At 45.2% G+C, this 24,142-nt stretch overlaps 1 protein-coding gene across 4 annotated transcripts in view; it reads right to left on the reverse strand.

Annotated features, from left to right (window-relative positions):
• DENND1A (DENN domain containing 1A) overlaps positions 1–24,142 on the reverse strand; it is a 1,317,400-nt gene that overhangs the window by 532,316 nt on the left and 760,942 nt on the right. For all 4 annotated transcript variants that reach the window (XM_085613741.1, XM_085613740.1, XM_085613739.1 and 1 more), the window contains exon 12: positions 20,633–20,734. In XM_085613741.1, the coding sequence (XP_085469867.1) occupies positions 20,633–20,734 (102 nt within the window). The remainder of the gene's footprint in view (positions 1–20,632; positions 20,735–24,142) is intronic.

The raw sequence follows: 24,142 nt of genomic DNA on the forward strand, positions 1-24,142 counted from the left end.
CTCTCATCAGGAAAAGTTTTAGATTGTTGGATTGTGGGGCTTTTGTCATGTGTCAGAAGTGCTGAAGTTTTCTGTCGCAGAAAAGTAAAACCATTGTGATTTTTTTTACCACTACTTTGACATCTGCCAGGCATTCTGGGCAACCAAACATGGCAGGGTTCATACAAACCACATTCATATGGATGCCCCTGAGCCTTTACGTTTCACAAATGTGTGGGGTTGGAAGGATTGTCTTGGTGCAGGCTGACTCTGGGTGCAAATCCTGCAGACATCCCATATACAAGCCCCTCCGCCTCAAAAACATTTCCTGGATCTATAACGTGGAACCCGGTCCAAACTCGTTGAAAAACCACACATGCCTTCTACCTTCACGCTCTAGAAACCAGAAGGAAGACGGATGTGGGTCTTGCTTGTCCAGCGATATATTCCTGCATGAGGAAGCCATGTTTTTTTAAGCTGAGATACACCATGTTCCGTACAGTCTACTAGCCAGATAGTCAGGGCAAGAGACCTCTGGCACCCTGCGCTAGAAATCTCATCATAGGTACATGTCAAAATATATGCTTGCTGTATGTTCTCAAACTGCCCGGTTGCCACATTTCCAACAAACAGACAAGCACCATAACCTGGCATTTCACTTTCACATGCATTCCAAATTTCCCAAATGCACTACACCCAGTTTAACACCTGTGGGCATCCTGACCCCATGGAAAGCTCGCAAGTGACTGGCATCCTAATTCTCAGAAAGCATAGGGGAACACATCTAGAGATCACGCCTCTTCAAGCAATTTTTCAGAGAAATAAAGATAGAACTGATGATGCTATTATTCTTTTACCCAGTGCTTCTTTATTAGAATTTCAATTTTCTGTATACAACGAATAACGGAAAAATATTTTAAGTATAACTAAACTGCAGATGGTATCATGCGGTACATAACATTCTTAGCTGTCCAATATGATAACAAATGTAGTATATATATATATTCACTTAAAAAACCATAGGTTTCACACATGTTATAGTTAGCTGGACATTTCACTCGTAAAAAACCATTGAAATTCCCCCGTTATAGTTACTGCAGGCAACTATAACTCACGCGACCGCAATCCTCTGCTGATGACGTCAGATATTACATCACTGTATTTAGACACTTATTTACCCATGTCTTCTTCCATTAATCTTTAGCTATACATATATTACAAATATTTATTTTTCATAAAGACACATATGTCATCAGTGATGTAATATATGACGTCATCAGCAGAGGATTGCGGTCGCGTGAGTTATAGTTGCCTGCACTAACTATAACGGGGGAATTTCATTGGTTTTTTACGAGTGAAATGTCCAGCTAACTAGAACATGTGTGAAACCTATGGTTTTTTAGTGAATTTGCAAGGTTTTTTAAATGCTAATTCGTAACTATAGCGTGTGTGAAACCTATGGTTTTTTCAGTGAATTTGTACGTTTTTTTAAATGCAAAGTTATTTATTTATTACTTCTTTTTTTTCTGGTTTTTCACGGTGCGCGCACCGTGCGCGCACTGTGGGCGCTCGGTGCGCTTCGCGCACCGAGCACCCACGGTTCGCAGTGCATGCCGTGCGCGCACGGTGCGTGCACCTCGCGATTTAAAAAAAAAAAAATTAATTGTTGTTTTCTCCCTTGGGGGTCCTTCTGTGACCCCCTGACCAAGGCTAGGGGGTCAGGAACTGTCCACTCTGCCCCCTTTTCACGTTCTCCTCCTTTTTTTTCACCCCCTCAGACTGCGAGAGACAAAATGGCGGCCGACACTTCCTGGTTTCGACCGATTCGAATGTTTACCGACATCTAACAACCAATCAGAATTGCGCTTGCGCACGGCAGGGTGTGCGCACAGTGCGCGCACGGTGCGCGCGTATAGATATTGATATGCTTTTAAATGCTATATTCTCAGGAGATACTGAACAGATTTACACCAGACCTGCAAAAGGCACTTCCTTGACCTTATGGCTACCTCTCTGCCAAATTTCACGTAATTCTGTTCAGCCGATCGGGCTGTAGCTGCGACTAAAGGTCCTATGGAAAAATGCATGGGGAAAATGCGTTTTGGGCCCCCCCCCATTTTCTCGGCCCCCGCTTGACGAATCACCCCGAGACTTTTAGGGTAGGAGCTGAACGGAGCGCCCCATTTGTTTTGAAAATTTCACGAGGATTCGTCAACCGGCGCCAAAGTTATTCAAAATAGAATTTTGAGATTTCCTATGGAAACTAGGTTGTAACTATAACTATCTACTGGCGACCGCCAGCAGATAATATATATATATATATATATATATATATATATATATATATATACTATTTCCTTATATCAATCACGTGCACTGTCAAATCCTATCACACAAGCGAAATTGAAGCAAATTACCAGGTTTTGGAAAACAAATCGTATCAATCTGACAAATGTCATATTCTGCGTGATCTGGACAGTCTGGCTTCCACCGAGAGCAGCCTTACGAGGAGTAGATGTTAAAAATATATAGTTGTGTTATGTTTACACATGGCCAAGTGGTAATACTTGAGACCAAAACACAGGTCCTCTAAACCGGTGTTTTACTTTGAGCAGCTTTCCAGATTTCTCTAACGCACTGCAATCCGTTTATCACCTGTGGGCACCCTAAACCCAAACATATTTCCAACAGATGCCAAAACCGTACTTCCGAACGTGGTGGGCCTGTGGTGTGGCTCAGATCAAAGAGTCCTCCAAGCTAAATGCCCATCCCCATCGGGCTTCGCTGTCAGGAGAGCAGTGCTTTGTGAATGTGTGCACCAACGCTCATGTTGCAATCTGACAGGTACTCCACCTACCAGCACAAGTGGTAGCAGCCTTTGCCCAGCTGAAATGGGCCCACAATCCCTCTGGGGGCTGCTTTTTTAGCAGATCTTAATAAAGAGGACTACTCAGCTTGAAAGAGTCCTTTTCTGCATTGTCCTGCATTTCTATGCACCTGAGAACACCGCAAAGAGCTGGCCCTCCTCCCAAAGGTCTTAGTTGTGATCCCTGGGTGAAATGGCATTAATTGCATTGGCAGAGTGATGGATTGACCAATGTGGAAAGAAGGCACAACCTTGGTCAAAAAGGCCACTCTGGTCCTCAACATCACTGTATCTGGGGGAAAGGGTGATGGGAGGCAGCTGAACCGAGAGAGCTTGGAGTTTACTCACACGAGGAGCCAAACTCACCATTGCTAGATACACAATCTTCAGAGTCAGGAGATGCAGTGGACGCTGGGAATTGGTTCGAAATGCACGCGCACGAGGAAAGTGAGGATGAAATTAGGATTACCTATGGCATCACAAAGGGTTTTGGAGGAAAGAAATGAATGAAAGCTTTTGGAAATCTCATCACAATGGGTAATGTGAACAAGGATGGTTGGTTTGTTAAAAATAAAAGAGCCGGAAGGGCTGACGGACAACCTCTATCAGTGCCCAATGCAAGTCCTTGCTGGCAAGAGAGAAAACAAACAATAGCACGTCCACCAGTTTAGCCTGCAATGCATCAGTGCTGCGGGTGCCACAGCATTCTACAGACGTATGCTAGCGCCCAGCATAGATAGACTGAAATTATAAGTGTTGTCTCAGAAGTAATGCAGTCAGCTGTAGCTGCCTTGGTTCCAAGTGAAAAACCTCCTCCTCCTTGCATTCTGAGCGTGTCCTTGTATATTGGTTAGTTTTACATAGATTCTCTTCCATATGTGCATCAGGTAAGATAACCACACTTTGCAGTGGCAATTTGGAAGCCACTAGAATCACTTTTATTTTGGATGCCAGTATCCTTCTAAGACTAGTGGAATCGGAGGTAAAGCGTAATCAAAAATCCCACACCCGCTTAACAACGGACCATTCCATTGTGGCTCGGGATGGTAGTGCCTGGATGTGAAGTAGTGGCATTTTGTTTTTTCTGCCGTTATAACAAGTTCTGTTTGTGGAATTCACCAATGTTAGAATATAGCAGCTCCCAAGGATTGTTACAGATCCCATTTATGAGAGCGGTTTGCTCGCCTCCTTAGCTAAACCGCAAGAACGTTTTCCACTCCTGATACGTGGTTCGTCACCAGGGGAATGTTTTTTGCAGGTGCCTACTTGTGAATAGTTTGTGCTAGTTTTGAGAGTGATTAAGAGACTGTTCTTCCATACCTGTTTGCTTGTTCAGATAGAATACTGAAGTTGTGTTTTCTGTCAGAATTGGAAATGGCTATGCTCCACTTGGTGACTGCAGCCCTCTCCATTTTTCTCCACACCGCCTCCTGTCTCTTATTATGTCCTGTGGGGGACCCTTACATACTATTGATATGCCCTCTTCCTGGCTGTACAGACTGTGAGGGAGCCTCGTTCAAAGTATGACTAGGTGTACTAAGATGATGGCCTAGAATTCCTTTCTATTCTATGTATCACTACTTGAGATGTTCCTAAACTGTAGGAAACGTTCCTTTCCTGTTGTAGGACACTAGGGACCATTGGAAAGAACTGGCTCCTCTTGTAAACAGGGCTGTTTCCTCTCTTTAGATCTCCATTGGTACCCCAAAGGCTTCTGCTGTCCTCTTCATCACTATATGGTACATGGATATGTAATGAGATGGGAATGGTCTAAAAGGATACTTATTCAGCCCTCCTATGGCGAGTCTGCCTCAGTGCCCTACCACAGTGTCTTCCTCTACCTTGTGGATAGACTCCTCCAGTCAATGTCCTCTGTCTCAGGACGTTTGAACTGGAACTCCTCATCCTCCTTTTGGTGTCCTGGGCATCCTCGTGTGATGTTTTAAGGATTTATAGAAGTTCAATTTCCCGCCTTCACTGTTTTTTTACCCCACTGAGGCTTCAGAACCTTGTGTTGTGCCATGGGTTACCTGACAAATACTAAGCCCTTTACTTCCACTTGACATCAGTTGTTCCAGTGAGACTTTTCCTTTCAGGCTGCTTGTGCCTCCTTCTACCTTTGAGCTTGATCACCCTCGGAAGTCTTACTGGTGACTTTGCCTTTGCACCTGGTGAGATGGAAAGTGTCTCAAGCGCCTTCAATTGAAGGTTTTTTCATCCTTAAGGGCATTTGTGTCTGCGGTTCCGGTTTTCTGCTCAAAGATTTTGACTTTGGAGTTTCACTCAGCTGCTTGGATGCCTTGTCTCTCAATGGCTCTGGCAGTTGTTTCACCTTAGGGTACTGCAGACTTGAGGTCTGATTTTTTGTGAGCCGAGTCTCTAACCTCTGGAGCAAGTTCATCGAGGTCTGAGTTCACTTGGTGTTGGCCATGAGTCTCCGCATCGTTGACATCATCCTCCTCTGAGGAAGCCATGCCACCCATCGACTGAGCTTTTCTCTTCTGCGCCTCTAGTTCAGAAGTCCTGCCACCTCTGCAGCCGCCCAATGGGCAAGTGTTACTTTGTCCCGTGAATTGAGGTTTTGAGTTTTAAAAACGATGAAGTGCAGCAATCCTCATATTGGCCTCAGAGCTGTCGTAGCACCCCCCCCAAGTCCAACAGTAGAAAAAATACAGCTAAGATGGTGGTCAAGTTAAGGGGCGTTGCGGGCTTCCCCATTCCTCGAACCACACCTTCATTACTTTTTGTAGTACTCCCACTGTATAGACAAATCAGAATCTCTACTTTGGAAACAGGAAAACCAGAATGTACCTGCACATTTTACTAAACAACATTTTTGAACAGTTTTGTCACATTAAAAACATTTTTGAACAGTTTTGTCGCATACCTCTGATTGTTTCTATATTACTTAAAGCAATTTATCAAAAAATTAAAATTAGAAATGAAGATGCTATTATTTTTCCCCAGTGGTTCTTAAAGGTTCAATTTTCTGTGTACAACGAATAACAGAAAAATATTTTCAGTATAACTGAACTGCAGATGGTATCATGCTGTACATAACACTCTTAGCTGTCCAATATGATAACACATGTACTATACGATTTCCTTACATCAATCACGTGAACGGTCAATTCTTATTCTGTTTCGTAAACTGTTCAAATATTGTTCATATGTTTTATTCCAGTTCTGTTAATCTCTGCCACTGTTAAATCTGATGTGCAGCACTTTTTTCTGCTGGGCCATGGTCAGGGAAAATAAAAACTAATAATTCATAAAATAAATAAGAAAAAAGTTATCAAAGGCTCAAATGTATGTGCCCACAATATAATTGCCCGAGCAGCAGGCCATTTGTGGTCAGAACTCAAGTCTATGGACAGTATTCATGTTTTCCAAGGCAGTCACTACCATAATGAGCGGGCAGGCAAAAACGTTCGATCTCCATCTAGCGGCGTTACTAAATCGCTGCAGAAGGACAACATATTGCCTTCTTTTAAGTGTATTGGGCATGCTCCAACAGGCATTGATATATTTTGCCAGGAGCACTGAAAATCCTTTTACCTTCCTGTATGTCTGACACACAAAACACAAGATAACCATGAAAAGAAGGCTGGCAAAGGGTAAGGAAAATAAATAAATATATCAAGAAGATGCCAATGTCATTCTTCTAACACTCCATACACAGCAACTTTGACCCTCAATTGAACTCAGTCACTGTCGCAACTCCACTTCCCATCCCAGCAGAAGGACGAACCTTGACCTCTCGGATCACCATCACTGCTGGCGAAATCATTGCCATCAGGAAGCCCCACCCTCTTCAATGCTTGTATAATCCCCTTGGCCAACGTCATCTGTGTACACATCAGCAGAGGCTCCTACTCCGATGACACTCAACTTACAATCTCAGTCTCAGACAAGATCCCAACACAAGAAACAAGTTCACCGCCTGCATGACTGAAGTTGCTAACTGGATGAAAGACAGCTGGCTCAAGCTCAACACCAACAAGACAGAAGTAGTGAATTTTGGAAAGAACGCCTCACCATGGGACCCCAACTGGTGGCTGCCTAAACTCGGACCCACACCCAGCAATCCAGTCAGGAACCTCTGAATAATGATCAACTGCAAACTGGACAAAACCGCCCAAGTCAATGCGGTCACTGCATCCTGCTTCCACGCCCTGAAGATGCTGAGGAAGACCATCAAATGACTCCAAAGCAACACCAGAAAAACTGTCACTCACACTTCAGATCCAGCATGTTGGTCGATAGGAACACGCTCTCTGTGATGAACAAGAAGCAAATCACTCCATTCACCAACCACCGAGACTCCATTCACCAACCACCGAGGCTCCTTCTCTACGCAGAACTCCTACTCGCACACATCCAAGCCTCCACAGAACGAGATCAGGAGGACAGGTGTTCTCTGACATTGCGTTCTAAAGCATGGAACTGCCGCCCACTCCACATCAGAGCCTCCTTCCCTCTTCTTGGGCTCTGCAATAAGTTGATAACCTGGTTCTTTCGTTAACCAACCTACCATAGGCAGGCGAGGCGCACACACCTGCTCAGTGCCAGCATACCCTCGCAGGTGATAGTGCGCATTACAAATACATATAACATAACATAACTAATGCAGTTCTGATCATAATCTCAGGTCAGTCACTAGCCTTCATTTGAACAAATCAGAATACAATTCCTACCCATATATTAACGATAAAGGAGAATCAATCTAAATCACACACTTTGGGCCTTGTTTATTGTTCTGCAGATGTAGGACATCTGGCAGAAGTCCTGCATGCTGTATTTAAAGTGCATCCAGGGCCGGCTTTAGTGCTGGTGGCGCCCTGTGCGACAATGTTTGTTGGCGCCCCCCCAATGACCACCTCCACCACGGATTCTCTCACTAGCACCCTTTAACAGTGACCAAGTCGCCATAACCACACTCTCTCAGATGCATTGAATTAGTTATATAGCGCCACTCATACCAGTGTAGGGTGTCCAAGCACTTTGCATCACACACACATTACACAGAGACAATCAATCGTACGAGTGTAAATCAGTGTATAGGAAATGTTACATAAGCCAAAGGACTAAAAGTGTAGGAGTCACATGTCATCCATACTGGTAAGTATTATAGTTTAAGAGTGCTTGGTGTGGAGAAGCACAAACTCAGAGTCGAAAAAGAAACAGCATAGTTGGGAGTTTTCTTTAATGATAAGAAACGATTTCTAGCCAAATTAACCCTTTTTGCAACATTAATCAATGTTCTAAAAATGTATACTTTGCAGTGTGTATGCAGTTCTGGGATGAAAGTTAATAGCTCACTATTCTATATTGGGACTTTAAATTATAAATTGCAAGTAACAAAAGGATGTCTCTTTTGAAAGCAGTAATCTGCTGATCTGTTTACGTCATACGCACTCTGTAATCTACTTGGTACAAATTCTTTGCAGCAGGCATATTAACCCTCTGCGCTAACTTCACCTAAGTCAAAACCTCAACTATACAAAATGCTGATCTCTCTCCAGGAAGATAATTAATCACAGGAGTTATCTGGACATTTATGTGAGGCCTGGTCATTACCGGGGGAAAAAAACGCTGCAGCAGGTGCTTCAAAAGCTTAATAAACTTTCAAACACGGCGCCCCCAGGAAGCCAGCACCCGGTGTGATGGCACCGGTCGCACCGCCCTAAAGCCGGCCCTGAGTGTATCGATGTCAATGGCATGCTAAATATGGCCAACAAGACAGCCATCAGTTTTAGCAAATATCCCACTCTGCCAAATCCCAACTAAGATAAAGTATACAAAAAGTGATGGCTGAAAAACTTGAATTAATCTCAGCCACTAGTATTTACTCGGGCCGCATCCCAGTCCGTTGTTATTTGGCACACCATGCCACCTCAGTTTGGACCCAGCTACATGTAAATCAGTCTTGAACCTGTTCCGATGGGAACAGTCCAGCCTGAACTGCCGGCCAGGTCCTCCATGAAACGGAGCACAAGCAACCCAGGACTGGTTTCGCCCTAGTAATGGAACAAGGGATTATGCGAGTTACGCACACCCCTAATTTGAACCATTGAGTAATGTGGGAAAATGTGAAAAACAAATAAAGTTATATAAATATGTACCATAGATCAGTGGTGCTTTTGTGCCAGTTCAGACTCTGGTGTTGATACTAAATCCCTGAACCAGGGGTCTCGAGGTTTACGATGCTGACAATAATACTTAGTAATCCGCGGTTTCGTTTATGCGCGTTCTACCATCAGCGTACGACACTGTAACCAGTAGCATAGCAAAGATGCCACGGACCCTCGTGCAAGTATGGAAAATGGCCCCTTCGAATGCTCTTAGGGTAGTAAAATACAGCAATTGTCCAAAGGGCCCATCAGGGCTGTGTGCCTTGGTGCAACTGCACCCGCAGCACCAATGGTGGCCACTCCCCTGACTGTAGCGCTTTAGTCGGCTATGTTGCTTTGTAAAGGTTGGTTGTGTGTGATCACGAGAGGATTAATATGCGTCATGGAATCTAAATATTGATGACAATTCTGAAACGTTTTGCAAAATTCCCTTCTGCTGATTTTCTAGTAGTTCCTTGAGGTTCGGTCACCTGCCCATATCATTCACTGAGCTGATTTCCAAATGGACCATTGCATTCAGCAAGGCAATGAATTGCCCTACCGCTGGCTGCTTTTGCATAGCCATGAAGTGGGTGTGGCGTACTGGTCAGAGATGCCGACTTTTTTCCCCCGGATTACTCGCTAACTCGACCCAAGGAATCAGAGCGCTTTACCAGTTGAGTTACCAACAGACACATTCATTTTTGGTAGGCACGGGGAAATGAAGTGATTTGCCCAGAATCACAGGATGTTGAGCCCCTAGTGAGACTCGATCCCGGGTCCCCAGCTTCGAGGTCGACCGCTCTAGCCGTTATCCTCTCCCCAGGAAACTAGGTTCGAGTCTCGGCGTCGGCTCAACATCCTGTGAATCTGGGCAAATCACTTAATCTCCCGTGCCTACCAAAAAATGAATGTGTCCTAGTGTAACATATCTGGTGCTCCTGTAAGGCGCCCCAATACCTTCGGGTAGACTTCGCGCTTTATAAAAAATAAATAAATAAAAAGATAGAGATTTGATGCACAGGGCCAGGTCTAGCGGTTCTGTGACCAGCTCGCCCTCCTTCCGCAGCAGCCGCCCCAAAGGAAGCGTTAAATAAACGTGGCCGCAGCCCCCTGGGACGGACGGCTCTGCACTCCCGGCTCCGCGCACTGGACGAAGGGAGGAAACTCAATTCTCGTAAAGAAAAGCGTCTGCTCTCCAGTGGCCCGAGACAAACAGAAACCATCTCGGAGGAAGTGAAGACAGCTCGTAAACCGACTAATCCGGGCCAGCCAAACAACAAAACATGGGATTAAGACCAAAGACGGACACAAGACACCGGTTCCACACATCCATTTTAGAAAGCAAACATATAAAACAGAACTAAACACTTCAAGCAGGCGGCGTTTGACTTGAACCCATATTTAGAAAACCTCCGAAGCGACGGAACAAAAGGTACAACACCGTGAAACGAACTGTCGACAGGCATTTCATCTTGAAATGTGTACACAGGCTGCAAAGAAGAAAAAAAAGCAAAACAAATTACGACCGACCTGTGGAGAACTGTAACAAGAAATCTAAAGTAATAAAAAAGGAACTCTTTTTAGTTATAAAAGTAAAGTTGGGAGTAAATAATTAAAGGAAGGAAGTCTCTTAAAAAGTTAGTGCATTCCGAGCTTGAAGTTTTCCGTTTATGGGGGGACCCCCTCGTCTGATGTTGTACTGTTTGCCTGCGTGAGCTTCTGTAATAAGGCTCCCAGGGCCCCATAAAACTTGTCATTGTTTTAAATCATGTAAAGGTAGGACGGAGACAGCTCACAGTACTTACACATTTCCTCACTGATTTATCATAATTTACAAACAATTTTCCGATATTCCAGGTTTCCAGATATAGGGTCATTCAACAGAGTAAAAAAAAACAATAATGAATAATAAAGTGTGGGCAGAGAACTTTGCTAAGTGGCTCCTTAAATATTTGTGGCACTTAAGAAAACTTTAAAGTGCTGAAAAATTAAGTAAATGAAAACATTAACCAGCGACGACCTATAATTATAAGTAGGAAACCTGAGGCTAATATAAAATTACATTTTGTTACATACAAGTCTGAAGGAAAGTACTGTCTGAAGGGAAATACAGTGGAGGTATGCTTCTGCTAAATTACATTACTTTTCTAAACAATGGAAATTCATTGTTTCTACACGTCTCTTTTCTAAGGAGTAGACACTAGTTCATATCCAGTTATTGTTTTTGGGTCTACACAAATTTTAAATGTGTTGGCTCCCTTGCAGTGTTTTGTTTTTAACGCCGATCTAAAACCTTCACAACAAACCAGGCAGAAATATTCTGTATCTGTTAAGTGTGAAACAGTCGATGATCATCAGACAGTTCCTTGATCTCTGTACAGACATATGGGGACAGCGACTGGTCAGATCCCACGATAACATCCAACATTATGACCTGAACGTTCCAGAGTCTAATATATTTGCCCTACTCCTACGAACACCTCCAACCCCGCTGCACTTTACACTAACTCTGCCACTTGCTCTTATATGCCCACCTCCGTGGAACAAATCGCTCTCCACTATACCCTCTGCCAAACCCATCGCTGAACCCCATATTACTTTAACCACATCACCTATCAAAGCTGCCATCTTTACTGTCATTGGCCCACTTCAGCACTTCTTTGTATAACTTCACGACACTCCATCACCATCTGACTATCACCTACTTCAAATGCAATTCACTCGTCTCCCTCCTACTCAGACTACTCCTGTCCCTCCTATCTCCAGAAGAAAACATTATGAACGGCTCTCGCTGGTTTTCTTTGTGAACATCATAACATCATTGCTCTAATACTGCACAAAACCTCACTTAACTGCTTCTAGGCACTGTATTAAAACCTTCAACTTGCATTATGCATCGCATCTGTTCACTCCACCCAGACCTATCCTTCCACCTTGGATTACACATAATATAAGGGACCTTAAACTAAGATGAGAGCAGAATTACACAAATGGTGGAAATAAATCTCCGCTGCTAAGCTTAAGTTCTATAAGCAAACCTTAATGCACTGCATCGTATTCTAGACAACACCAACATTTATAATCTCCTAGACCTCACCACTTCCATTTAATCTCATCCCAAGCGCCTTGCACAGACCCTCCGCTTTTCACACACTTTACTATCTTCACATATCAATATTCTGTCACTATCAGCGAAACACTTCACCCTACACTTCTCCTCAAAGATAAACAGTACTTGAAACAAGTTGACCACACTGGTTAAGTCTCCCCATCCCCACCTTCTTATTCTCCCGTCACACCTTAACCCTGTACAATCCCATTGCCACAAATTAACACACCATCCCCAGCCGTAACTCCTTAAAGCAACCAATCCATCCTGTGCCCCCACAGACCTTTCTTTCCCTCCCATCATGAAATCCCTGGCTCTTTCATCAACACTTCACCTGCCTTATATTTCTTTTCAACTGTTCTCCCAAAGGGGGCTCCTTACCCATATGTCTCATATTAGAAGTGTCCCTTTCCCTGCTGCTCTGCACACCACAATCATCCCTCCTTTATACTCAAACCACTAGATCTCTCTGCCAGCTGTGGTACAGTTGGGTGATCACCCAAACCATGCTCTCCTTCTTGGCCTTCACACCTAAACTCCAAAAATACATCTAAAACGGCCTCACTGCAACCCCCATGGGATGGTACCCAAAACCCTGATACTAAACTCCTTCAAAACTGAAGTCCAATCCTTCTGGGCATGGAACGCCAACACCTTAATCACTAATGCTAACGTCTTTCTCAGACTCACTATTTTTCACCCAATCTGCCAGAAACATGGGTGTTTGGTTCCATACATCCATGAGTGTTTGGGTTCATACGGCCATGGGTGTTTGGGTTCATACGGCCATGGGTGTTTGGGTTCATACGGCCATGGGTGTTTGGGTTCATACGGCCATGGGTGTTTGGGTTCATACGGCCATGGGTGTTTGGGTTCATACGGCCATGGGTGTTTGGGTTCATACGGCCATGGGTGTTTGAGTTCATACGGCCATGGGTGTTTGAGTTCATACGGCCATGGGTGTTTGGGTTCATACGGTCATGGGTGTTTGGGTTCATACGGTCATGGGTGTTTGGGTTCATACGGTCATGGGTGTTTGGGTTCATACGGCCATGGGTGTTTGGGTTCATACGGCCATGGGTGTTTGGGTTCATACGGCCATGGGTGTTTGGGTTCATACGGCCATGGGTGTTTGGTTCCATACAGCCATGGGTGTTTGGTTTCACACAGCCATGGGTGTTTGGTTCCATACGGCCATGGGTGTTTGGTTCCATACGGCCATGGGTGTTTGGGTTCATACGGCCATGGGTGTTTGGGTTCATACGGCCATGGGTGTTTTGGTTCATACGGCCATGGGTGTTTTGGTTCATACGGCCATGGGTGTTTTGGTTCATACGGCCATGGGTGTTTGGGTTCATAGGGCCATGGGTGTTTGGGTTCATACGGCCATGGGTGTTTGGGTTCATACAGCCATGGGTGTTTGGGTTCATACAGCCATGGGTGTTTGGTTTCATACAGCCATGGGTGTTTGGTTCCATACAGCCATGGGTGTTTGGTTCCATACAGCCATGGGTGTTTGGTTCCATACAGCCATGGGTGTTTGGTTCCATACAGCCATTGGTGTTTGGTTCCATACAGCCATGGGTGTTTGGTTCCATACAGCCATGGGTGTTTGGTTCCATACAGCCATGGGTGTTTGGTTCCATACAGCCATGGGTGTTTGGTTCCATACAGCCATGGGTGTTTGGTTCCATACAGCCAAGGGTGTTTAGTTTCATACAGCCAAGGGTGTTTGGTTTCATACAGCCATGGATGTTTGGTTTCATACAGCCATGGGTGTTTGGGTTCATACGGCCATGGGTGTTTGGGTTCATACGGCCATGGGTGTTTGGGTGTTTGGGTTCATACGGCCATGGGTGTTTGGGTTCATATGGCCATGGGTGTTTGGGTTCATACGGCCATGGGTGTTTGGGTTCATACGGCCATGGGTGTTTGGGTTCATACGGCCATGGGTGTTTGGGTTCATACAGCCATGGGTGTTTGGTTCCATACAGCCATGGGTGTTTGGTTCCATACAGCCAAGGGTGTTTAGTTTCATACAGCCATGGATGTTTGGTTTCATACAGCCATGGGTGTTTGGTTTCATACAGCCATGACAATAGAGGCATTTATCCCTGAAACCACTTCGCTGCAAGATTTGCACTTCTCAACATTTGTAAGCTTCTTCTAATGTTACCATTCAACTCCGCTACAGCACTTATCTACTTCTTGGGGTTCAGCAGAAATGGCAATTGCATCAGTTTACTGACTGGTCTCCCGAACTACTCTTATGCTTCAAGTATAAGGTAGTCAGTTTTGCAAGCCACTCTCATCTCCCTCTGCACACTCCCAACTCCACATACCATCAAAAGTTGAATGTTTTAATGCCAAAAATAGAGTTGCCTAGAAGTTACTTACATTAGTGTTCAAATACCTCCACAACCAATCTCCTGTCTATCTCTATGATACAGTGTCTCACTACATCCACACTTGATATCTCAGATCAGCCAGCCAAAAACTACTGACCTGCCCAAAGTTGCCTTGTGCAATCTCCACGTTTCGTGCTTTGTACCGGTTTGATCCCTTTCACTGGACCGTATTACCACCAGATATTCATGCCTGCTTCGCCTTATCGGACTTCAATCATCCACTAAAAAGTAATCTGTTCAGCAATGAGTAAAGCAATACCCAATCTCTTCTGTACAACTATATATGTGAAACTGTCTTTGCCCTGCAACAATTATATGCCTCCCTTATTCCCCCACAACAGCATTATTTCAGCTGCAGCCTTTTTGGAATCTCAAATGTCACTATTCACCAAGAACGTTCTGATATCTTCAGCCTTCACTGCCACTCCTATTTATGCACGTCTTTATAGGAGAATAGGAACTGCTTCTTATAGTAACCCCCACTTTTTGCTGATGTTTCACTGTTTTTCGACTTTAGTTTGGATGGGGCCCTGCCAACCAGGACCCCTGCCTAGCTGCTTCCTCTCTAAATTGATTACCAGTACTTTAGGTACACTCCAGATTGGATTCTGGGGTACCCTTATAAGTCCCTAGTATATGGTGTACTATGTACCCAGGGCATAGGTACCCCAGAGACCTACCAGGGGATGCAGCATGTATTGTGCCATCCCAGGAAGCCTTCCAAAATGATACCACAGGTCTGCTACTGCAGCCTGGGTAGGGTGGTGTATGCACCCCTTACTGAGATATAGGTTACCTATATCTCTCCATATCACTGCACATGTAAACCTATCAGTCACCCCTATGGCAGGCCTTAACAATCCTGAAGGCAGGGTGCTGGGTTTCATGTGAGCGGGTGCCCATGCATGAGCTGAGCCCCTCTGCAGCTTTCGGATCCTTTATTCCGGGGTTGTTTGTGATGCAGCCAAACCATATACTCTTAAGTGCATTATAACCTTGCTGTAAATGCTAACTTTGAAATGGCTGCATGGAAACAATTCATGTTTGGTGTCAAACACCTTGGAATCATACCCCCCACACCAGTAACTGGTGTGGGAGTATGATCCCACCCTTCTAGAGGTAGAGACATGACAGCACCGGAATCCCCGGTACCAGCTAACAGAGCACTGGCATCACAAAATGGATGCTGCCAGCCACAGACACGAGTCTGCCCTCCTGCTGCTGGACAAAACTCTGGCAGGGGAGGCCTGGACAATAGGTTTCCTGTGACCACCTCCCAGACAGGCTTTAGTGTATTGGGGGTAGGTGCACTCCAAGAGTGCTTTGAAGTCTGCACTGGGGGCACATTTGGTGTCCCTGTGCATAGTCCAGCTCAAACCAGTTGCAGGGGCTACCAGCCCCTGCTCTGGCGCGAAACTGGACAAAGGAAATGGGTGTAGCCAACCGTCTTTAGTGACCCTACCATAGGTGGCTCCCTAGAGTTGGTCCCACCCCTTCCTTGGGTATAAGATAGGAACCCCTGGCTACAGGACTTTAGAATTACCTGAACTAAACTCTGATACATAATACTGGAATTTCGACGATCTACAAGGCGCTAGATTACTGAAGAATCTCCCTTGGAGTAACGGAATTACTCCCCTGCAAGGCAGGCACGTAAGACGCATCTGACCGGTTTGCATCTCCGAAGCTCCCTCCGGACTCCGAAGAATTTGCAACACAGAAGGTGGGTTCCCAGACTTCCCAGAGGCCGACCCGAGCTCCCAGCAAAGCTGAGACCCATAGCCCTCGTGGGGACCGTGGAACCAGAACCCCTGAACACCGTGCACATTTACAAGTGCATATGCTTCTCGTCGATCCTTGAGGCTGTGCTTTGGGCTACTTGTAGTCCACACCCCGAGCAGTGTTTCCACCGAAGATTACTGGCCTACACTCACCGAGTGTCCCGTGGGCTGGTATTATGTGGCGTCCCTTCGCGATCCCTGGTCCGTCGACTGGTGGGTCCCTGTGAAGGCAATTCTAACTCTGATTGGGCTTGACTGGTTGCTCCAGACGTGCCCAGATTCTCCATCGCTAGGGGAGTCCCCAGGACCTTGCTGGTCTGCACCGAAGCATCTTTTCTCTTCCTGCGTGGGCTGCTGTTGCCAAGGGTTGTTGGGTTCAATCCGAGCACCGACACCGAAGCACTCGACATCCTTCGTGGGACAGCTCGAGTCCTGGTCATCGTCGACGCCTCCTGGTCCTCGTGGCTGCAGAGTCAAGCTTCACCTCTTCTCACCTGAAGCACTCGACATTGGTGGGCATTCGTCTATCCTGCCCCTGGTCACTGACAAGTGACCCAGACTCTGTCGCCTCTGCTTTCAGGTTCTTCTGATCTTCGATCCAGGCTTGGATCACATCGGACATTTTTCTCCTTCCCGGCAGCAGCACTTTGCAGCAGGTCGCCATTGAAATCAATGACGATTACCGACACCATGTGACACCTATGCACCCGACTTCCCTGGGTGAGGTAACTCGAGTACTCCGGTGCTCCCATGGGTGTTGGCCCTAGAACCCCCTAAGTCTAAAGGGGTTTGCTCAAAGTCCTCTCCTAAGTGTCCTAAACCTTTAAAATTCCATCCGTGACTTTCCCATAGAATAGTACGGGGCTCGTGGCTGTGTTCTCACACTGCACATGACCCCAGTGGGTCTCCTGTGTCACTACCTTGGGTGGTTCCTTGGGGTTCCAGAGATTCTACGTGCTCTAGGCACTGTGTCTAGTCAAGTCCTGGTTCTTATACCACTTTCTTAATATATGGTTTGGTCTCCCCCTGGGGCCCGTTGTATATTGTGCTATTTACTGTTGTTTAATAACTGTGTAATTGTGTGCCTTGCTCTCTAACTTCATAAAGAGGTTAGTAGAGAGTGTTTAGAAATAAATACATATATTTATATATATACCTTGTGTGGCTATCCTTTCATTTAGTAATTCAAGAGGTTATAATCTGGTAAACCAAGCTGCTTTACACTCCTTCAAGACTTAGCCTGAAGGCTGCTCTCCATAGCTACCACTACGATAGCTTTCAATAAAGGTTGTCTTTAAACCTATTCATCAATAAGGGCTGTTTGGACTGGTACAAGGTGTCCACTATAACTAGTGGACAGCATGTACCAGGCCAACTTCTCAGTATGTTAATGCCTTTTATGTTGCTATAGAAAACCGGTCTGTTAAAAATGTTCTTGTTTGTATAAATAAGCCAAAAGGAAATTAATAAAAAGTTCTTTGGGTTTTGTGTTTCCTGTTGAACTTGTTAAAGACCCTCAGACGGTTCGCTCTGTTCTCAAGTTCATGTTTTCGTTCTCCTTTACATGGGTGAATCAAACTAGAATTACTGATATCTTAAGGCTGAAGGAAGTCTTCTTCCAGGAATCAGTTTCCCTGGAGCTCAGACTATTGATCCTAATTGGCATCTTCCTTGGGTCTGAGAGTCAAGAGGCAGTCCAGGAAGGACCACTGGCAGATCTGGATTTGCATCTGTCCAACTGCCAGACTCCTATGCCATTCTCAAAATGGGCATTTAATTTGTAGATTCAAGCCCTTGTCCTTTTGATGGACAGGGGTGGAAATCAAATAAAAGTAGGCTTTCTACAAACACAAATGTAGGGATGAAGGTCCTCTGTCCCTCGCAGGCTTCCATCTCTACATTCACAGCCTGTTCACAAACAGATTCCCATCCCGTAAACATTAACGAGTCAGGAGTCTGTAAGTCCTAAAAAATGGCTATTTTGCTTTGCAATGCAGGCGGTCACTATTTCACTGCAAAGTGACGCAATCATTGTGCAAAAATACTGACTGCTTGCGATGCTAACTTTAGTACATCAGCTGCTTACGCTCATTCTCCTGTCAAAGAGTTCATTAATATTACATCAAAATGGTCAGTTTTGCATCATTTTGGGTTTGATTCTACCCTACTCAAAACTTGTTGAAGACATGACAGCCTCCTTCTGTGATGCTCAGCCTGTCTGCTAGCATCCCTGTTTTTAGTGCATGACAGCGTACACAGGGAGTTCTTTCCTGTGTCAATTCATCCTCTCTCCTTTTACTGATGGCCATTCTTTGCCATGTCTCTGGTGTCTCAGCAGCCCTTCGATCTTCTCCACCATTGTGTCCTGCTCTCTTCTTAACTGTGCTGTGCCTGGTCCAGAGTAAATGTCATGTGTGATGCCAGGAAGCATCTAGTGTCTCACAGTCGTGTACCTTGGTGCCCAGCCAGTTTTATTCTGTTCACCTTGGTGCCCTCTGCTGTCCTTGTTGGGCTCAGGTCCTGTAAGGGGGTAGACAGGGGATGTAGATGTCCCATTCCTATCCACCCAGACAGATGTTTGTCAATCCATAAGAAAACAGGTTGCATACATTACCCTATGACTGTATTTAATGCTAGCCAGAGTTACCTCTAATGCTTAGAAAGTGATTGGTGGGTCTTTCAATATTTTGATGCGCATGGCATGCGACGGCAGAAGACTGCGTGAGACACAAAACCACTAATCAATGACTTCTTAGAAGAATCTCCTCCACTGTAAATGTGAAAGGTTACATCGACCACAACACCGATTGATTGCATCGCATCTGAGACTCCGACGAACGCTTCCTTTGAGGTGGAACGCCAAAGACGCCTCCAAGGTGGTATTCTCAAGACATTTCACAAAAGCCATGGCGGTCCCTGGGGGGATCTTCTGGATAAGTTGAACTCTAGCTTTCATGCAAAATGCAAAGCAACCCTCGCGTTTTGGTACCCGATCCGCAGTATTGCAAACAGGAGCAGGCGGGGCAAGCCGTTGTTGGCTCAGGCAGCATTTTAGCAGTGTACGCACATCAAACTCTAAGATGAAATATGCGCTGTTCAGAAGTGGGGGCAGAGGATGTGGCATGGTTTCTGCGCGGCTCTTCTCTTTGCAAGTGATTGGGGACTGCCAATCCTTCATTTGTTAAAAATAATAATAATATTACATTAAATAATAAGTGTTATTATTACTACTATCATTAGGGATATTCTTCTCATTAATAATAATGATAACAATAATATTAACAACGATAATAATTATAATTATTATAATAATAATCCTGTTACTGGTGGTATTTTTATATTTATTATTATAGTTGTTCTTGGTATTGCTGTTATTACCAATATCATCATCATCATATTGCAACAACTCACAGTTTCCATGTTTTCCTTCGGTGTCCGCCACCGATGATGCTCAATACCAGGGTTGACAAACACCAAACCTATATGTCTTGATTCCACTGACCTTACACTACACTTGTCCATTCATCGCAATCTGAGTTTTTCCTTTGTCTTAATATCTTTACGTACCCACCTTTCTACCTTTATCTTTCTTGCTTATCGTCAAAATCTGATGATGAAAATTAAGTCCCGGTCTCCATGAATGTGTGCAGTGCCCCCACCACGTGCGACCACCAACGTAGTCTTCCAAAGGTAGTATTTGGTTGGAGTGCTCACATAATGCGCACCAAGGCTTACGGTTCTCAAACCGACCTGATAATGGCAAATTTAATTTAAAACTCTGGCCAAATGGAAAGTAAAAAAATGACGGTCTCCATCTAGTCTCCGACAATGTGGGATGGATCAAAGGGCACGATGGCAAGCCTCAATACAGCATGCATCCCGTCTCCGCTTTCATTCTTTGATCGCTTAATTAAGAGTACTCCAAAGCAGGTGGCCCCATCACAGCACAACACCAAGTGGATGCACCTTTGTCTCGTCCAATGAAAAAATCATTCGGCCGGCCCCTCCATTCATCTTTTTAAGACAGAAACAGGATTTAACTGGTAGGAGAGAAGGAAATAGACCAGGGGGCCAAACAATAACAACAAACCGACCAAGTGGACACGCAAACGATCTGGGGAGTGGATTTCAAAGGAGCGTTCACAAAGCAGGCACTCTATATCAGAATTAAGAATGGATACAGGAATCGTCGACCATGGCGACGACCATGGCTCGCATGGCCATGGTGAAACAATGCTTTTCATCAAGTCGTCGGGCAACTGACCTGCTCTGGGCTCACCACCGCTCTTGGTACTGGAAGGAAATCACAATGACTACAGGCAGAGAGGGGGGTCTTACAATCTAAAATAGTGGAATGAAGCGTTCTTACTGACCACTTCGGTCGGGAGGCTCTGCAGGTCATCGAAGGGAGTTTCTAGCGTGTTGGTGTCGACGTTTAAAATGACCACATCTTCGAGGTTCATTGACTTAACTTTCTGAAACAAAGAACACAGGGTTATAGTCTGGCTGCAAGCAACATATGGACAAGATGCACCTGTCAAAAAAAAATCAAAACAACAAGATCATATTAAATGAATCACCACGCATGTTACACAGGTCATGGGAGAACAGAACACCACATTATTTTACCACTCGATGCACCATAGATACATTTATAAGGCTCTGGTGGAATCGGATTGCTTGCGCCTGACATATATTAACCCCTTCGCCGCGGCAGGAATTCCGCCGTGGCGCGGGGGGGGGTTTGGGGGCAGCGCGTTGGCGCTGTGCTCGTGACGGAACCACTCCGTCACGAGCCACGGTTGAGCTGTGCTCATGACGGAGTGGTTCCGTCACGTCTCCGCCCACTGCGCTAATCGCCCGCACAGGCGGGGAATTAGCGCCGCGTGGGCGGAGCGGCCGCCAACGGCCACAGCATGACGGAACCACTCCGTCATGAGCACAGGGCAACCGTGGCTCATGACGGCGTGGTTCCATCATGAGCGGGGAAGGGGTTAAAGGAGCCAGTAATGTAGGCTTTCAAGATCAAATCTTCTTCTTTCCATCTTTTACACCAATGAGCTGAAAATTCATAATTCACTCGACTGATGCCAAACCCCTGAACGAGGGGGCTTGAAAAGCAACTCTAAATGAAATAACACCAGGCAAATATGTATTACATGTGATCAAAAACATGCATCCCTAATGCAAGATGTATTTCATGAAAAGATTTAGTCCGGTTTAACTAACGGGACGAAGGCCTCAAGATGACAGACGTCAGAAACGAGAAGCCATATTTAATTAAATGTCCCGTTGAGCTGGGAAAGAAGTGTTAGATTCCGGCCCTGCTCTCGCCGGACTGCTGTTAGCAGGGAGTGAAACGGTAGAGGGTCGGCTTTAATCTCTAGGAAACCAAGATAAGTGAAGCTGGACTTAAAGTCTCACAGGGGAACCCGACAAAGAACCTGAAACCCTGAGAGGTTCCAGGGAGCTTTTAAGATCTTACTTAAGGCATCTCAGGTTGCACAAATTATCACAAGATACGTTGCATGTAAATAAACTTCTTACACACACAAACACACGCACGCACGCCTAGGCACTGGAACAAACGTTTTCAGAGACATCACTGAATCGAACAGAAAGTATTACATTATGTTTTGTACTGTGACTCCAGCTGGTAGGAGCTCACGTGTGTAAGAAATGTGAAGGGTTTTGTGATGACGAAGGGGTTTGGCCGTGCGGCCATTTTTAGGGGGTTACAGACCTTTTATAATTTCACCATACTTATGTGTCTGCCGAGAAACAAAAAGAGAGAACTCTAAAATGAGATGTTTCAGGCCGAGGCACAAAGCTTTTTTCACTGCATTAGACAGACGTCGGCAGGAGAAAGGTTCCAATGCCACAGGAAGAAGCTGTATATAATTCACCGAGCCATGGGGTGTAGTTGCAGGGGCGGCTCCTCAGCTAAGGCGGAGGAGCGTCGCCCCACTGCTCTCAGATCAGTGAGAAAAAAGGAAAAATAAAATGATAATAAAGTTATTATCATTTGATTTTTTGTATGCTTCAGGGCTGGGCGAGGGCGGGCGGGGCTGTTGGCACAGGGAGGAGGAGTGGTTTGTGTGCACTAAATGCACAGGACTGCTTGATCGGCTGTCTTGGGTCGGCCAGTCATGCACACTTTGCATGCTCCCCAACAGGCTGTAATGCACAGCAGGGAACATTCACAGGCTCCTTGTCCCGTCTGAGCGCAAATCCACTGCACTCAGACCAATTGCAATGCTGCATTGCAGCGTTGTGATTGGCTTAGGGGAGCCCGTTTGCTTCCTGCTTCTTCTAGACTGGAGTAAGGAAGAGAAGCGGAGACGATGAGAAGGACAGTGGAAAAGGTAAGTGTTTAAAAAATATTTATTTTCAAACCCTCATCTTCACCCTGCCCCCCGCCCATGCTACCTAAGTGCAACCACTGGTAGTTTGGCAGGCGGATATTCCACCAAGAATACGGATGAATCCACCTTTCAAACTGGATTCACTGTGGAGTTCCCTTGGGAGTGTTAATGGGATGCTCAAGGAAGAACTCCCACCCACAGGGTTGTAACTTCTCTGGGATTCTCAAACAACTGCAATGCCTTTCTCACAGGACAGCCACTGAGGTGGGTGGGGGATGGTCCTACTTTGGGACATCAAGTCAGGTTCATAATATATTCAGCGGATCACGCCAGACTAAAATCTGGGGCACCACAACAAGCAGGGGCTGAGCGGTCACTATTTTTCCTTATAAAAAGCTGTATTAATAGGAATCCGTGAAATACACAAGCACAGAGTAAAAAGTATCAAGAAAAAATAGTTCAAGGCCACTATAACAAGTATTGTCAAAGCCTATAGGCCTGAGTTTAAGGTGCTATCAAGCGTTAGCATATTAAAATACAACACACAGAGGCAAACCAGCAGGAGTGGACAAAGAGGGCTATAGTTTTAATTCAGTCCTTTATGCAGTTCAATGCAAGCACTCCCGTGATGGTGGAAGGATACACCCAGACACCCAACAGTACTACTGCACTTAATTTTTTTTTTTTTTAGTTTTATATAGGACAAACTAGACCGGAAGATATCCGGTATGAGAGTGCTTGACATGAGCACCAGTTTCGTTACAGATGGACACATTCATTTTTGTTAGGCACAGGGAGATCAAGGGATTTTCCCAGAATCGCAGGATGTTGAACCTCGATGCCAAGACTCAAACCCGGTTCGCCAGCTTCGAGATCGATCACTCTAGCTTTAAGGCTACATCCTCTCCCCAAATTGTGATCGATTAAGTCTCAAGCTAATGGGTGAAAGAGACTGGCCGTAGAGCCAATGGATGAAAGAGACTGGTCAAAGAAAGCCAGCGGTTGAAAGGGGCGGACCCAAAGCCTTCTCTATGTATATTGTTAGCAACAGCTCAGTTTGACAGCTACTCTGTTAAACCCCAAACTGACACAAAACTCTTGCATCAGCCTCTGAAACATGTACTTCAGAAGCCCAACAGTCAATAACCTGTCCGTGCCACAGCTCTGATATATACTGAATACTCACATATTGTCAAAGGGAAAGCAACTACCGTTGAGCCAGGCATTGTATTAGCTGCCCAATTAACAGTCACAAAACAAAATTAGGACTTTACTACAAGTTATAAAGGTAGAGGACACAAAAAAGTGAATACATGGAGTATAAAATGGCATGTGAAGTCAAATGTAAGTACAATTAATGTATGTGGTTCCAAAAACTCTATTTTACCGGGAAAGAGGCATCAGAAGTACATCTTTAGACATTTAACTGTTTTCAGACAGGGCAACGTAAGGTTGGGGTGTTTTGCAAGAGGAGGTAATCCGTGGAACACAAGACAGACTTATCTACTTGGAAAAAAA

Source organism: Triturus cristatus, chromosome 1_2 (genome assembly GCF_964204655.1).
Source record: "Triturus cristatus chromosome 1_2, aTriCri1.1, whole genome shotgun sequence".
Classification (NCBI taxonomy): domain Eukaryota; kingdom Metazoa; phylum Chordata; class Amphibia; order Caudata; family Salamandridae; genus Triturus; species Triturus cristatus.